Here is a 14,847-nt window from a genome sequence, read left to right as displayed (position 1 = left end):
TCACATTTGATTTTCAAAATTTAATGAACAATAATAAAACTTATTTTTCATAACGAATGAAATAAAGCTGTTTATAGCCATCAAGTCATAACTGAGTTGGTCGTGGGATCGACCGTGTGGGGCCGCTAAGGTGGCGAATTCTATTTTTTTGCAAAAGAATCCTACTATGCGATTTTGCCTAATAATTCTAATCTTGAGTTACAATTTTTTTTAAAGGAACTCACATCACATTTGATTTACAAAATTTAATGAACAGAAAATGAAAACTTATTCAGAATTCCTAACGAATGAAATAGAGATGGTACATATATTTAAGGTATCAATGGATACCAATGGTACATATTGTCTGAATATTCTTTAAGTAAACCACACAAATATAAGAGCTCTAAAACGAATGATCTCAGAAGGTAACATAGATCATGAACACATAATATTATTGACATAATAATAACATACAATATTTGGAAATACAAGATGCACAGCTAACAGGTTAAAAATCATCAATAACAAATCTAAATCAAACTAACTAATTTTTTTTTAAACAAATCGAACTAACTTTACTATTAAAATCAAAAAATAAAATCAATAAAAAATTAATTAATTCAATCAATTACTGAAATTAATTAAAATTTTCTTATCAATCGATTAACAATATTATCAATCAACTATTGATGTCATTAATATATTAATATTGAATCCTAAAATTCAATTTATTAACTGAATTGCACACGCTTCAAGTATAACAATCAATTATTTATAACATAATAATCTATTAATGCCGATTCAATTTAATCCAATTTTAAAATTTAAAATCGAAACCAAATGGAATAAATTAAAATAATCAAGATTTTGCTCAGCCCTAATCATAATTCATCGAAACTTCATAACACGTGACATTTTGTGGTATACCAAGTCATCCAAACAAATGAGTATGTATGGTTGAATTTGTCTATAATACAATAAATTAATATAATTTCATAGAAGGAAAATTGGTATTTGGTGCATAAATGCACAATCCAAGCCGTAAACAAGTAATATCAAATAAGTTTGCTGTTGATACACTCGGAGTGTGCCAAATCCACAACCTGCCAAAGAGATGATGCAAAACGAATTCATAATCCGATGGCTAAAAACATTAACACCGAGATTGAGTATCAAAAGTAGAGTACTTACTGGCAAAAACCTTTCTGAAGAAACAAAAAGAATTATCTACCGGCAATAAAATTCACAGAAAATTAATCTGAATCCTTTACATCTGCTGCACTTCAAACCTGTCGAAAGCAGAAAGTGCTTACTGGGAAAATCCTTTCTGAAGAAACAAAAAGAATTATCTAATTGCAGTAAAATTCACAAAAAAAACAACCTGAATCGTTTACATCTGCTGCACTTCAGCCCTGTAGAAAGCAGAAACTTTTTCATTCACTAGTTACAAATTGCAAAAAGTGGATCAGTGCTGAAAGGCATACACACCTATAGAGTTAACGGAATTCGTCATGATAAATATAATCATTTTCCTCACTGAAGATAACGCTATAAAATACATAAGGGTTGTCAATCATCTCTTTCAAACTTAAACGACCATCTTTATCTGTATCAGCCTGAAGTTGTCATGATAATTAACGGATTAGTGAAAAAAATACAGTTTATTCTCGTTTTTTGGTAAATAGCAATTCTATTTATTTCACAAATAAAGCTGCAACATCTCAATTCTTCAGAAAAGTAGTTGATATAAGAAATTTCCTTAATATACATAGCACAATTATATAATTCAAAACCAACAACACGAGATTCACAAAAAAAAAAAAAAAAAAAAAAAAAAGACAAATGCCACAATGATCTTATTCAAATTTGAAAAGGAAAAGATTAGGAGAGAAAATGAAAAAAAGTGCGCCCACGATAAACTACAGGTCCTCTTTCCTACATCACAATTGCGGTGAGCATTTTGCATATAGATTGACCAACTCCATGACAGAATACGTTTCAAAATAATAGTAAGTAGAATGAAAGATCAGACCAACTATATGAAAGTTCAGCTAGGCATTGTGCCCTTTACTCCTATCTATAATTTACCAAATATATTAAGAAAAAAGAGATGAGACAGTGTTGAATTGGATGAGACATTAGTCCAGCAAATCATGACAACATATTCAAAAAGGAAGCAACTGACAAACCTCAAAGGATCAAAGCCACTATAGAGCATTTAAAAAGAACGAAGAAATTGAAGCATCATTGTATGGCAAGTGAAAGGGGGCAATCAAGCTCTACAGAAACCAGATATACAACATTACTCACCAATTTTTGTGGCGTCATATCTAATTAAAGAATTGCTTATAATGAAGAAAAATAATTTATGAGAAAATACAATCATTCAATATAGAAAAAAAATGCCCTTCATGAGCTATTAAATTTTTTAGCATTTTACTATTATCATTATCATTATTATTATTATTATTATGCAGTTTTAACAATACCTGGGAAATTACATAATCAGCTTGCTGCTTTGCAAAGAATCGTTCTGATGGGTGCAGATTGTTAATGATTGGCTTCAGTTCATTTGCTGATAGAAAACTGAAAAGCGGATGTGGTCAAGATTCACTATGGAGTAAGCTGTATGCCTTCATAATATTTTTATTGTAGTTAATCTCTTAAAGACATACCCATCATGGTTCAAGTCAAGTTGTGCAAATAATTGTTTAGCTTGTGTCTCACTTGAACTGCCTGCCTCATGAGTTGAGCTAGAAAATTCATCATAATTTCTTATCAAGCGAAATAAACTGGTTACGTATTCATGATAGTTGAACATTCCATCATCATCTTTATCTCTTTCCCTGTGAGAAGGCAAAACAAACCTTATTAGCAACATCAAATGTTAACTTTAGAAGCCTTCTTCCATTTTCGTCTCTATCTCGTTCCCTAAAAAAACCTTAGCCACATCATATGCTTAATTAAATTGTCCAGTTAGATTTTGAAAAGTTAAATAAGGTTACCATCACTTATTTTGTAAAGATGATCCTTTGTCACTAGGTGACAAGGTTCCAATAAAAAAAATTAAGGCCGATGCTTCAAATTGTAAATAAACTACAAGTAATATTGCTATTTCAAATGTGAAATTGAATAACAATTGAGTATACCATCTTTTATATGTTGGCCATGATGGTTACTTAGCCTATTTAAGATAAAGACAACCCTGTGTGGCTAACATGTTGATTGAGTGACATGACTGAGACATGTTAATTCCCCTTGGACACAACAAATTCAACAATTCTACTATTCGGGAAATGTTGTTCTTCACGTTTCAGTAGTAATAGGTTCCACAACTCGGATTTTGCTACTCCCATTAATCCTCCGGATAAGATGATAAGTCAATGATGAAAATGGCACCCGTTATGAGGCTGCAAATGAACCTATCTCATTCTACGATAAACCAACATTCTAGGGTACATTCAGGATGCCCTTTTTATTTGGAAACTTTCAGGATTTTGTCAATACGATTTTTTATTTGATCAAACTTTCTTCAACATGATCTGTGGGTAAATGATAAAATAAACTAAATTGATTGAAAAGCCATCAAATCATGAATTGAAAGGATGAAATAAGTCGAAATTTTGTCCAACTAAATTGATTTTGACAAACTCGATGAATCTGGCCCACTTTTCTACATGGAAAGGCATGCATAAGATAGTCTGTTTTCTCTTGAATTCTAACTTAAATTCCCCACATCCTCATGAGAAACTAGTAAAACACTGTTGCATGTGATCTACAACTAAGTAGACCAAGTGTCTCATCCATCTCTTCTTTATTTAGTATTTATTGCAAATATTAAATAATATCATTGATTAAGAGAGAATATAATTCCTCTTCAATCAATATTGTGTCAAAACACCATCCCAATTAGACCCAATAATATAGAATATTAGATAATAATATATTCTAGTAAATAATATATTAACATAAAAATATCATTTAATAGCTTTGTGCTAACGAATGTGATAGTATTAAATCTTTGTTCTATATTAATAAAATATAATTGATTATCTATTAATAATGTAAGATAATTTTTTTTATTAAATAACAACAATAATGATGTGATACTATTAACCTAATAATAACAACACCATGAAATCGTTTATAATATGAATAATCTAATTAACTAATTTTACTATTCATTATCAATATCCCATTACTATGCAATTTCATAATGCATAATATGTATCTTCGCTATGAACATCATTTTTATAACAAAATATTTTTTATCTTTCTTTAATTTTTCTGGCATTTCCATTTGACCAATTCCACTAGTCCAATACGATGGACACTTAAATTTTTTGACCAGTCTTGACACAACACTGATTTTGAGAACAACCATAAAAAAAAATTACGGTCTCCAGTAGTTGCAAGAGATGCAAAGCTCATGTTTGAGGATCATACCAAACGATATGTATAATGGCACATTATACCAAACAGATATGCACAGTTGCATTTCTTCTACTAAAGTGTAAATAGCTGTTTTTATAAACTCAATAAGGGAGGAAAAAGCATGTGAAGAAAGCACATATAATAATACTGATGATCCAGATATTTCATTACCAGCCAAACTCAGACGAATACAAACTGAATAATTCATAATCATAGAAGTCGGGGATAAAATATTTAACATTAGGAGCACTTGTAAGACATCTGCAAAACTAGCTTATGGAGCAATACAGCCCAGATTTCTAACTAGAGATGAAGGATGGAAGAGAACAATTCATAAGCATTATATATAATTGTTCAAGGTAAATTTTGCACCTTATCTCTTCTCGACATAACCACTCAATCAACTTTGGATTATCAGTGTCAGCTGGATGAAGGAAGCTGAAGGAACAAACCAAAGAAAGTAAGTAACGATAATAAAAGAGTAAAAGAGCAGAGACAAAAGAAGCAGAAAACATACTCATTGAACTCTGTCAAATTGAGACAACCATTGCCATCCATGTCAGAGGCATTGAAGTGCTCCTCTTTCCACCAACCAACTTTCTCATCAGTTAAATTGTAATCTAGAAAGATTGGAATGAAGAAGATTAATCATACAACGTTCATGTTCAACTACAGGAAAAAGAACATTTATATTTAATTGTCACGCCGGACATAATCCTTTTGTATATTTCTGGGCTCATGAAAAGGATACAAGCAATATAACTTGCATTAACAGTCTAATGTTGATTAATATGTATCACCATGCTTCCAATATCAGAAAGTACAACACAGATAATTGCAACTGTCATACTTTGAAGTACAGTCACAGTTGATTAGAACATGTAATCGAAAATCAAATTTAGAAGCAGAAAAAAGAAACTACTTAAATTTTAGAGTTTCTGCAGACAATGATTTAATCACGGACAGTCGCACAGAATAAAAGTTTAAACAGTATCTCTGGTATCTAACATGACCTAGTAGGCCCATGTGAGATATACCCAACTGATTGATATGGGGGCGCATGGATCAAGGAAGGGCTCCAACCATCAACTTTACAAAAGTTCTATTGTGATAACTATATTAAAATGTTCAGTGATAAACTTTATAAGTTTATATTATGAAAGCCGGGTTATACTTACCATGAAAGATGCAGCATAAGTTGTGTAATCAATTCAATGGAAAGGACCAAAGCAACATCATAAATGCAGTAATGTTGACCCAAAATATCATGTTAGGTTATTGCCATACAATATTAGAATGCATTCTTAAGTTTGATGATAACTAACGAATTATTACTACTGAATGGAATTGAGCTATTGGTCAATCTAAAAAATTTAGTGAGCTCAGTTATGAAATCCATAAATGAAATTTACCGACATGAAAAAGCCACTTGGACACCTCTTAGAGCAGAGGGAGCATAATTGAAGTGGAGGTGTTAGAAGAAGAGCAAATTGAATTCACGGTACCAAGACATGGTGTCAGCTGATTTTAGATATCAAATCCCAAACCAACCTAAAACCTTTCTACCTATCCTAAAACCCTCTAGGTGATCCTGTTAATGTTCCTAGACTTGTTCCTAAAGCTCTTACAAGCTAAAAATTGCCCAGAAAACCAATGATTCAAAAGAAAAAACAAAATTTGAGAAGATTTACAAGTGATAGGAGGATAGTTGCAAATGCCAATTCGCCAATTAATAGACATGTGCATTACTTAGATTTGTTTACCAGTTTACAATTTCAAGCAATTTGAAATGGCTAATTCAGCTTAATCTCGTGTCCTTTCAGTCTAACTGATATATCTTTCTCCAAAGGATTCCCATTCTCTACCCATTCCTAAATGACATTCAATTGATTCCAAATTTGCAAGAACCTAATGCTCAAGTATTTACTCCTCTAAAAGCCTTTTTTGACCTTAAAGATCTACCATACACTAACTTAAACACACTGGGGCATTAAGAATTGACTACATTGCATGAGCAATTCCAAATCCTTTCATCATTTAGTTCTATCATTTCTTGTTGCTTGTTTGCTTGGGTCCTATAGAACGTGCATTGAGTGTTTGTATTCTTTGTTGAGACATATTTGTTTTAGTTAGATTGATCTGTAAAAGAAAATTAGAAGATTGTAAGCGGCTTTAAGGTATCTTTAGATCAATGACTAAGGTGAACCTCGTACAAGAACAACCTAGGGGGAGATAGGAGGAATCTAAGACAAGGGACCAATCAAGGGCTTGTTATAATAGCAAATAAAGATTAAAATTTATTGTAAGTTGTAAAATAAGATATTGAATATGAGAAAATGTGATTTTAATTGAAATTTTGAGAAGGATGTTCATGGAGGATGCAATTCTTAATAAAACCTCAATTCGTCTTGTTTGCAATTGGTTCTTCATTTGCATTTGGATTTAGTCTATTGTCTTGATAGTTTATTATGCTTTAAGCTTGGTTGTTGAGTTGGCTGTAAGTTGTTTGATTGAATATGCCTATTGTCGTATGAATTATCATCCAAATAGGGATAAATTAAAATTAATGGCATTGTTATTCTTTGATGGAAACATTTGACTCACAAGATCTTACAATTTCATCAGGCACACCTAACTTTCTATTTTTCCAAATTCTTGCACCTCCTCTTTCTACCCCAAGATACCCTTACTTGATGAAATTAACATCTTTTTCTTTTTAATTTTTTTATTGCTCAAACATAAAAAAAGTGGATTTGTAAAAAACAAATATATAGAGAAAATTATATATTTTTGAAAATTATATATTTTTGAATGGAAGCAAATTAAAAAGGGTTATCAAGAAGTTTTTGTAATCACATAGATGGGTAGTTTGAACTAGAAAATTGTACTTCTAAATGAAAAAAATGGCAATGCTCTTCCTGAGATTCTCAAGAAGCTTTTGGTATAATTTTTAGCAAAAAATGAATTCTTTTGGGTTATCAATGAGTTTTTGCAAAACATCTTAATGGTTTACTCCAAAAAATTGTTCTCTTCAACTCAATAAAATTGCAAATATTCCTCTGAACTCCTAGAGAGCCTCTAGTATATGTGTGTGTGTGTGTGTATTGTTTGATTGACACTTTGAACTCGGAAATGGTTCTTTTCAATTTGGAAAAAAAAAAAAAAAATAGACTCACAGAAAGATTTTGGTATTATTTTTGGCTGATGAGTTATTTTGTGCCATCAAGGTGTTTTTTATGGATATTTTTAACTCAGAAATAATTCTTCCCAATTCAGAAATACTAGAAAACTTTATTCGAGGAAAGCTCATGTATGACATATTAAATTCAGGTACACTTTATCTGTTAGATGAGGTTAAAGTTTTTTATATTTTCTCCTATCCACTCTTCCAAACTTGCATCGTTATTTTATTTCTGTAGCCGTTTGAAGTCAAGAACAGAATTTATGCCACAGATTGGAGGAAAAAGATCCTAACAGTTTAATTTCATGTCGTATCTCTGATGCGATATACTGCTTTATCCTCAATCGAACTTTAAGATTGAAAACAAACTTCAATTAGACTAGTTCCAAGGTCTAGATCCTATCCTCAAAAACAAAGTAAACTCCATGTTGCAAATTAAGCAACAAACTAAACGATAATTCCACATAAAGACTAAATTTCTCGAGCTAGAACAGAAATATCATGTCTAGAAAAAAAAAAAAAATTGTGTGATCCTAAGAGAAACCTAAAATATATTTGAAAAGCGTGACATTTCACTAACCGTAAGTTCGGCGGACCCAGTTTGGAGGCTCGTACTCCTGGAATGAGATGCACCCGTCATGGTCCTTGTCACGGAGCTCCATGTCTCGCCGAGTCCGGTGCAATACCTCGTTCTCGGCCTGCTTAAAGTTCCACTCAGTGAGCTCCTCGTGGGTAATGAACCCGTCTTGAGGCGAAACATCGATCTTGGGAAAGAGAATCTTGATGCGGTCCGTGACATTGAATTTGTCTTCGTCGTTGATGTAGTCCTCAGCGTCCGTGAATGTCTCCCACTCCGGCTGGGGCTCGGCGGGCGGGGCACCGCCGATCGAATCAAAGTGATTCCTCTCCCACTCACGATCGTCGCGGATGATCTCCATCTCAGAGATAATCGGGTCGAAAGGGATGCGATGGTGGTCGCCAGGGGTGAGAACGATGGCGGCGGTTCGGAGCTTGAGGCGGCGGTGCGGCCGATGCTGGCGGCGTGGAGGGAGGGAGAGGAGGAGGAAGAACAAAAGGGCTACGGTTGCATACGCCACCACTACAGGGACGACGCACCTCGCCATGCCTTCTCCTCCTCCTCGAAGTCGCGCTGCTTTTGTTTGATCCGATCGGACGAAGGTGGAAGATGAGGAATTGGAATCGGAACTGGAACTGCCTGGCGGATTCAAAGTCTGCACTCACCCAGCCACATACTCACCTATACCAGAACCGACTCTTTCTGGGTCCGCGATTTGTTTGTAACTAAAGAAGGTATTCGGGAGAGTACGCATCGTTAGGGTCGTCAACTCTCAATGATTTTGTTCTGGAAGGCTTGGAGATGTCAATATCGTAATTTTGCCAAGTGCTGGTCAGCTCACGGATGCCGATTCGATGAACATTAATTTCTTTTATTTATAAGGAAACATAAGCCTACCTCGGTATGTCAAGGTTTTGATGTTCTATGCATTTTGATGGATGTTTATATACATCACCTACCACATAGAGAAATCAGAAAATACTTATAATAATTATACAAAAATTATTAAATTTTATTTTATAAAATTAGTAATAATATATGATCTAGGAGTTAAAAATATGGACTATATCAATATTTTTGCCACCTATAAATATCTTGACTTGGTTAATAAATATTATATGTGATAGTTTTTAAAATAGAAAGAAGTTGGATAATCTCCTCGTAACTTAGATCCATTACATAAAGAAATTGGATTGTCTCCCTATGTTTCAAATTTGTTATGGAAAGAAGTTAGATGGTTTCTCTCATGATTTAGATTTATTGCAGAAAAAATCGGATTGTCTTGTCATAATTCAAATTCGTTATAGATGAGAAATTAAATCGTCTCCATCATAAAAATCTAAGATAAAAAAAGACTTAGAACCTTTGAGGAGAGTTGACTGAATTCAAAAGTATTTTATTCAACAAAAATTTAGTATTGTGTCAGTTAAGTAATTAAGTTGTTAATACAATTATGTACTACACTAAGCATGAAAAGTCAGATGAAAGGTTATGCCAGTTATATATAATTATACATATGAGGCAGAGAGACGGTTACTGATTGCTTAAAAGTCATAATTAAGTATCTAAATGGCACAGATGTTCCTTGCATTCGAAAAGTCATGATTGTCAGAATTCATTTGAGAAGACCTCACCCGTTAAAATTGAAAGAAGTTGGATAATCTTCTTGTGACTTAGATCTGTTACATAAAGAAATTGGATCATCTCCCTATGATTCAAATTTGTTATGGAAAAAAGTTGGATGATTTCCTCATGACTCAGATTTATTGCAGAAAGAAGTCGGATTGTTTTCCCATAATTTAAATTTGTTATAGAGAGAAATCAAATCATGCTCATCATAAAGATCTAAGGTAAAAAAAGACTCAGAACCTTTGAAGAGAGTTTGACTGAATTCAAAAGTATTTTATTCAACGAAAACTTAGTATTGTGTCAGTTAAGTAGTTTAAGTTGTTAATACAGTTATGTACTACACACCAAACATGAAAAGTCAGATGAAAGGTTATGTCAGTTACATATAATTATACATATGAGGCAAAGAGACAATTAGTTAGTGATTACTTAAAAGTCATAATTAAGTATTTAAAGGGCATAGATGTTCTTTGCATTCTAAAAGTCATGACTGTCGGAATTCATTTAAGAAGACCTCACCCGTTATAATTGAAAGAAGTTGGATAATCTTCTTGTGGCTCAGATCCGTTACATAAAGAAATTGGATCGTCTCCTTATGATTCAGATTTGTTACGGAAAGAAGTTGGATGATTTCCTCATGATTCAGATTTATTGCAGAAAGAAATCGAATTGTCTTCCCGTAATTCAAATTCTTTATAGAGAGAAATCAAATCATGTCCATCATAAAGATCTAAGGTAAAAAAAGACTCAGAATCTTTGAAGAGAGTTTGACTGAATTCAAAAGTATTTTATTCAATGAAAACTTAATATTATGTCAGTTAAGTAGTTAGATTGTTAATATAGTTATGTACTACACTAAGCATAAGCATGAAAAGACAAATGAAAAGTTATACCAGTTACATATAATTACACATAAGAGGTAAAGAGACAGTTACTGATTACTTAAAAGTCATAATTAAGTATCTAAAAGGCACAGTTCCTTGCATTCGAAAAGTCATGACCGTCGGAATTCATTCGAGAAGACCTCACCTATTAGAATTGAAGGAAATGTCATGTTCATTAAAGTAAAAGGACTTCAATTAATCGAAGAGGTGAGTTCTTTCTTTTATTATAAAAGGTACTTAATAATAACACTCTCATATTCTTTGATCATTTTTTAGTAGTATTCTGATTTAAGCGTTGGAGGGACAACACCAAGGCACACCTTGACCTCCTTTCTAACCTCTTATTGAGTCTTCTCATAGGATACAAATTTCCTGATGGCTAAAGCCTGATTGATCGACTCCTCTAGTTGACTCTACGTTATTGTTGAGTCTAAAAATTAATTGCCCGAACAATTGATCGACTCCTCTAGTTGACTCCACCTTATTGTTGATTCATCATAAAAATTAACTGTACGTGATTGACCGACCACCCTCTTAATCGCCTGCGGCCGCGATGGACCTGCAAAGGAGGGTCGACGCCGCCCGCGATGGAGAAAGTATCCTCGGTCGGCCTCGTCGGACAGCGTCGTCGCTCGAGACGGCTACTAGGGTTTGAGGGACACCGAACTGCCGAGCCGGCTGCGCCCGCGATGGAGATGCACCAGAACAATATCAATATATATAATGAGACCGAGTAGACATAAAGGTTGGGACGTGAGACTCTCAGACGAGATGAAGTGGGCCAATATCATACTATTGTGGAGATATTTTGATTCGTGATGTCAAGCAAATATCGAGGAAGATCAGAGCTCTAGGTCGGGATCCGAGACCAAGATGAGGTCAACACGTGGTGTTGAGCAAATGCCGAAGTCAAAACTTGAGGTCACCACTTACAAGTGCTCGAGGTCAAGATGAGGTCAGCACGTGATGTCGAGTAAGTGTCGAGGTCGGAGCTCGAGGCGCAGATGAGGTATGCATATGACGCCGAGAAAGTTGGGGTTAAAAGGATGGAAAGTATCTCCATTGGTATGAGACCCTTTGGGTAGAGCAGAACTCATGAGTCCCAAAGTGGACAATATCATACTATTGTAGAGATATTTTGATTCCATCGAGAAACATAAAGGTTAGGACGTGAGACCGAGATGAAATCAGAACGTCAATGTCGAGATGAGATCAACACATGATGCCGAGCAAATGGTCGAAATTCGAAGTCTCAAGACCAAGATGAGGTTAGCACGTGATGCCGATCGAGCAAGTGTCGAGGTCGAAGCTCGAGGCCCAATGATGGCATGTGATGCAGAACGTAATTGTGGTCGGTACTCAATACCAAGATGAAATCGGTAAGTGCCAAAATGGTCGGAGCTCGAGATCAGTGCTCAAGGCGACTAAGATGAGGTCAGCGCATGATGATGAATAAATACCGAGGTCGAAACTCGAGATTAGTGATGGAGGCCAAGATGGGTCGACACATGATGCAAAAATAAGTGCTGAGGTTGAAGCTCGAAGTTGAAATTTGAGGCGAAGATGAGATCGGCATGTGCTTCCGAGCATATGCCGAAGTCGAAACTCGAGATCAGTGCTCAAGACCCACATGAGATCGGCATGTGATGATGAAGAAGTACCAATGTTGGAGCTCATGGTCGGTGCTCGAGGCTAAAATGAAATCGACACATAATATCGAACAAATACTGAGGTCGACACTCGAGGTCAGTGCTTAAGCTTAAGATGAGATCGACACGTAATACTGAGGTCATGATGAAATCAACATATAATATCGAGCAAATGCTAAGATGAATGTTCAAGGTCAATGTTATAATACCAAATAATACCCAGATCAAAACTTGAAGTCAATATGTGACATCCAACAAATATCAAATTTAAAACGGAATCCTTAACGAAAACTACTATCAAAATCTGAAGTGTAAGTTGTCAACTAACCACCCTCAAATATTCTCCATGATTCATGTTCCTTTCTTATTCTAAAGCCACGTGGTAGCCATACCACTCGGTGTAGCCTTCCACCGTATTAATATCTTTTTCATCAATTTACCCATTCTAATTTGATTAGTTGCCACCAATATGTAAATTATCATTCGGGTCACTGTACAATCATATATCATATTTATATATATAGGATCTTATCAACGAGATATAACTGAGTTGATTACACGTAATAAACTTGTATCAAGGCGTCGTGATCAATTGTAGTTTTTCGATTTTCTCTTCTTCACAAATGATCATGGGATCAATCATATAGAACCGCCGCTAAGAAAGGATCTAACAAAATCAAAAGTTCGGACCAAGGATACAAACGTACGGCCGGCTCGGTCACTTGTGTTTACTGTTGGGAAAAATACGATGAGCCTCCGAAACTATTCCGGTGATACAGATTATCAATTCTCGATCGGATCGAAATATAGCGGAAGCGATTATATAATTTCACAAATTATTAATCAACACATTTGAATATAAATCAATGAATAATTTAAATTTACAAAAGAAAGGTTTTTAGAAAACTAACCTCTTTGTAGTTTTCCTCTTTCGTAATTTCTGGCGCAGAAACCACAGCCTTCCAACACAGCCGGTAGTGTGTGGGCACTCCAAAATACAAATCTCAGAAAATCAATTATTTTTCTCTCCTCCTCTCTCTCCTTTTTGTTTCCAACTCATGAAAACATATATAGGGAGAGTGGGGCTATGGAAAATAAGGGAAGATCATTTATCAAAAGAAAGATCAATCAAAGATTTTCTTCTTCCTTTTTCGTTTTGTTTTACCGATTTATTCAAGAATTTCCAAAATCCTTTTTCTCATAAAATGATCTTCAATCACCTTTTATAAAATTTAATATATTCCAAATATATTATTAATATCCTTTTGGATTTTATAATATTTAATATATTCCAAATATATTGAAGATATTATTAATATCCTTTTGGATATTACCATAATAATTCATAAATTATAATTATCACATAATTATAATTTTAATTAAATCTCATATTTAATTTATTTCCAAGCCGTTGGAATTATGGAAACAAATTTCGCACCTCCTTTGATTTCTAAATTGCATTATTAGCTCGTCATTTATAAAGAAGGCGTACTGGGGACCATGGACCTATAATAAGAAGCTTCAATAAATTGGATAAATAATTAAACTCTTTAATTAATTTATTCAATTTATTAATTCCATTATTACTCCACTAAAAATATGGAATTGCACTCTTCTTTATTATAGAATATTTTACTCTATGAAAAGAGTCGTCCATTGATATAATCATTACATACGGATTAATCCTCCATAGATAATTCATAATTGGAGCTAGGAAATTTTCCGTTTACCTCTCCAATTATTTTTAAACCTCATTTACCATTAATCCACTAGTGAGTGGTTCAATTTATAATTCTATTATAAATCGATTGGGCCCAACACTCAGTTCCAGAATTAACAAATGAGGGAATTATCTTTCTACTTCTCGCAAGAAGGAATGGATTCCATATCTGTAAATTTATATTCCCAGCCATTCATTTCAAATGTAAATCTAAAATGCAAGTGTTGAGAATGCGTAATTGCAAACTTTAAACAAGCAAATTAAGAATTACATAGAAATAAATAGGAGTTTATAATTACTTCAGGATTAAGATCTATCCATATATGATCATCTTTATGATTTAATTTGAATTTCATAGTGTAACGGAATTTATTATGAAATTTCTAATTAAATCGGTCCAAGTCCTACATAATCTCATTATATATAAATGCCCCCAGCTAGATGTCTCCACATCGACGGTCCGGATAAGACAGTCACATTCAAAATGTTCATGGGCCGCATTAGTGATGTTTTAATTAAAGATCCCATACTTTAATTAATTTCATCACAGACTTAATTTAAGTATAATTTAATCCTCTTGTATATATAACTCTTATATATACTAAATTATGGTTACATCCAATAAACTAAGGATTTTGCTATGATATTCAAAACAAAATATGTTCAATGATAAATGTCGCTTTTATTAAAAAAAACATAATCCAATTACAATGCTTTGAGGGCACTATTAACATTTACCCCGCAGCTTAACATCGAGCTTCCCGCCTGGCGGCACAGCCCGGCCACTATAG

The 14,847-nt window shown here is 33.8% G+C and overlaps 1 protein-coding gene across 3 annotated transcripts; it reads right to left on the bottom strand.

Moving 5' to 3' along the window:
• Window positions 1-843: 843 nt before the first annotated feature.
• LOC141827765 (uncharacterized) lies at window positions 844-8,740 on the bottom strand. 3 transcript variants are annotated; one of them, XM_074715084.1, is made up of 9 exons: window positions 8,178-8,740; window positions 4,934-5,036; window positions 4,789-4,854; window positions 2,658-2,828; window positions 2,472-2,568; window positions 1,471-1,598; window positions 1,364-1,394; window positions 1,174-1,271; window positions 844-1,085 (listed from the first exon to the last, which is right to left on the bottom strand). In XM_074715084.1, exons 1-6 carry the CDS (start codon window positions 8,719-8,721, stop codon window positions 1,479-1,481), a joined length of 1,101 nt encoding a protein of 366 aa, XP_074571185.1. In that variant the 5' UTR covers window positions 8,722-8,740; the 3' UTR covers window positions 844-1,085; window positions 1,174-1,271; window positions 1,364-1,394; window positions 1,471-1,478. The 3 variants fall into 3 exon arrangements, with proteins under 3 accessions (XP_074571185.1, XP_074571187.1, XP_074571186.1); XM_074715086.1 differs by having other exon boundaries at window positions 1,377-1,394; XM_074715085.1 differs by lacking the exon at window positions 1,364-1,394.
• Between the last annotated feature and the right edge of the window lie 6,107 nt (window positions 8,741-14,847).

This window comes from Curcuma longa, chromosome 4, assembly GCF_044706935.1.
Source record: "Curcuma longa cultivar G26 ecotype Majalengka, Jawa Barat chromosome 4, ITB_CL_G26_1.1, whole genome shotgun sequence".
NCBI classification, from domain to species: domain Eukaryota; kingdom Viridiplantae; phylum Streptophyta; class Magnoliopsida; order Zingiberales; family Zingiberaceae; genus Curcuma; species Curcuma longa.
The sequence above is the reverse complement of the archived record's forward strand: the minus strand, read 5'-3'. Positions and strand labels throughout refer to the sequence as shown.

What these genes read in the sequence shown, in the direction of transcription:
- LOC141827765 (XM_074715084.1), bottom strand. Translation starts at nt 8,721, where the DNA reads ATGGCGAGGTGCGTCGTCCCTGTAGTGGTGGCGTATGCAACCGTAGCC. An exon ending in CTGGGTCCGCCGAACTTACG is followed by an intron (nt 5,037 to 8,177) that starts GTTAGTGAAATG and finishes CAATCTTTCTAG; the next exon opens with ATTACAATTTAACTGATGAG. An exon ending in AATTTGACAGAGTTCAATGA is followed by an intron (nt 4,855 to 4,933) that starts GTATGTTTTCTG and finishes TTGTTCCTTCAG; the next exon opens with CTTCCTTCATCCAGCTGACA.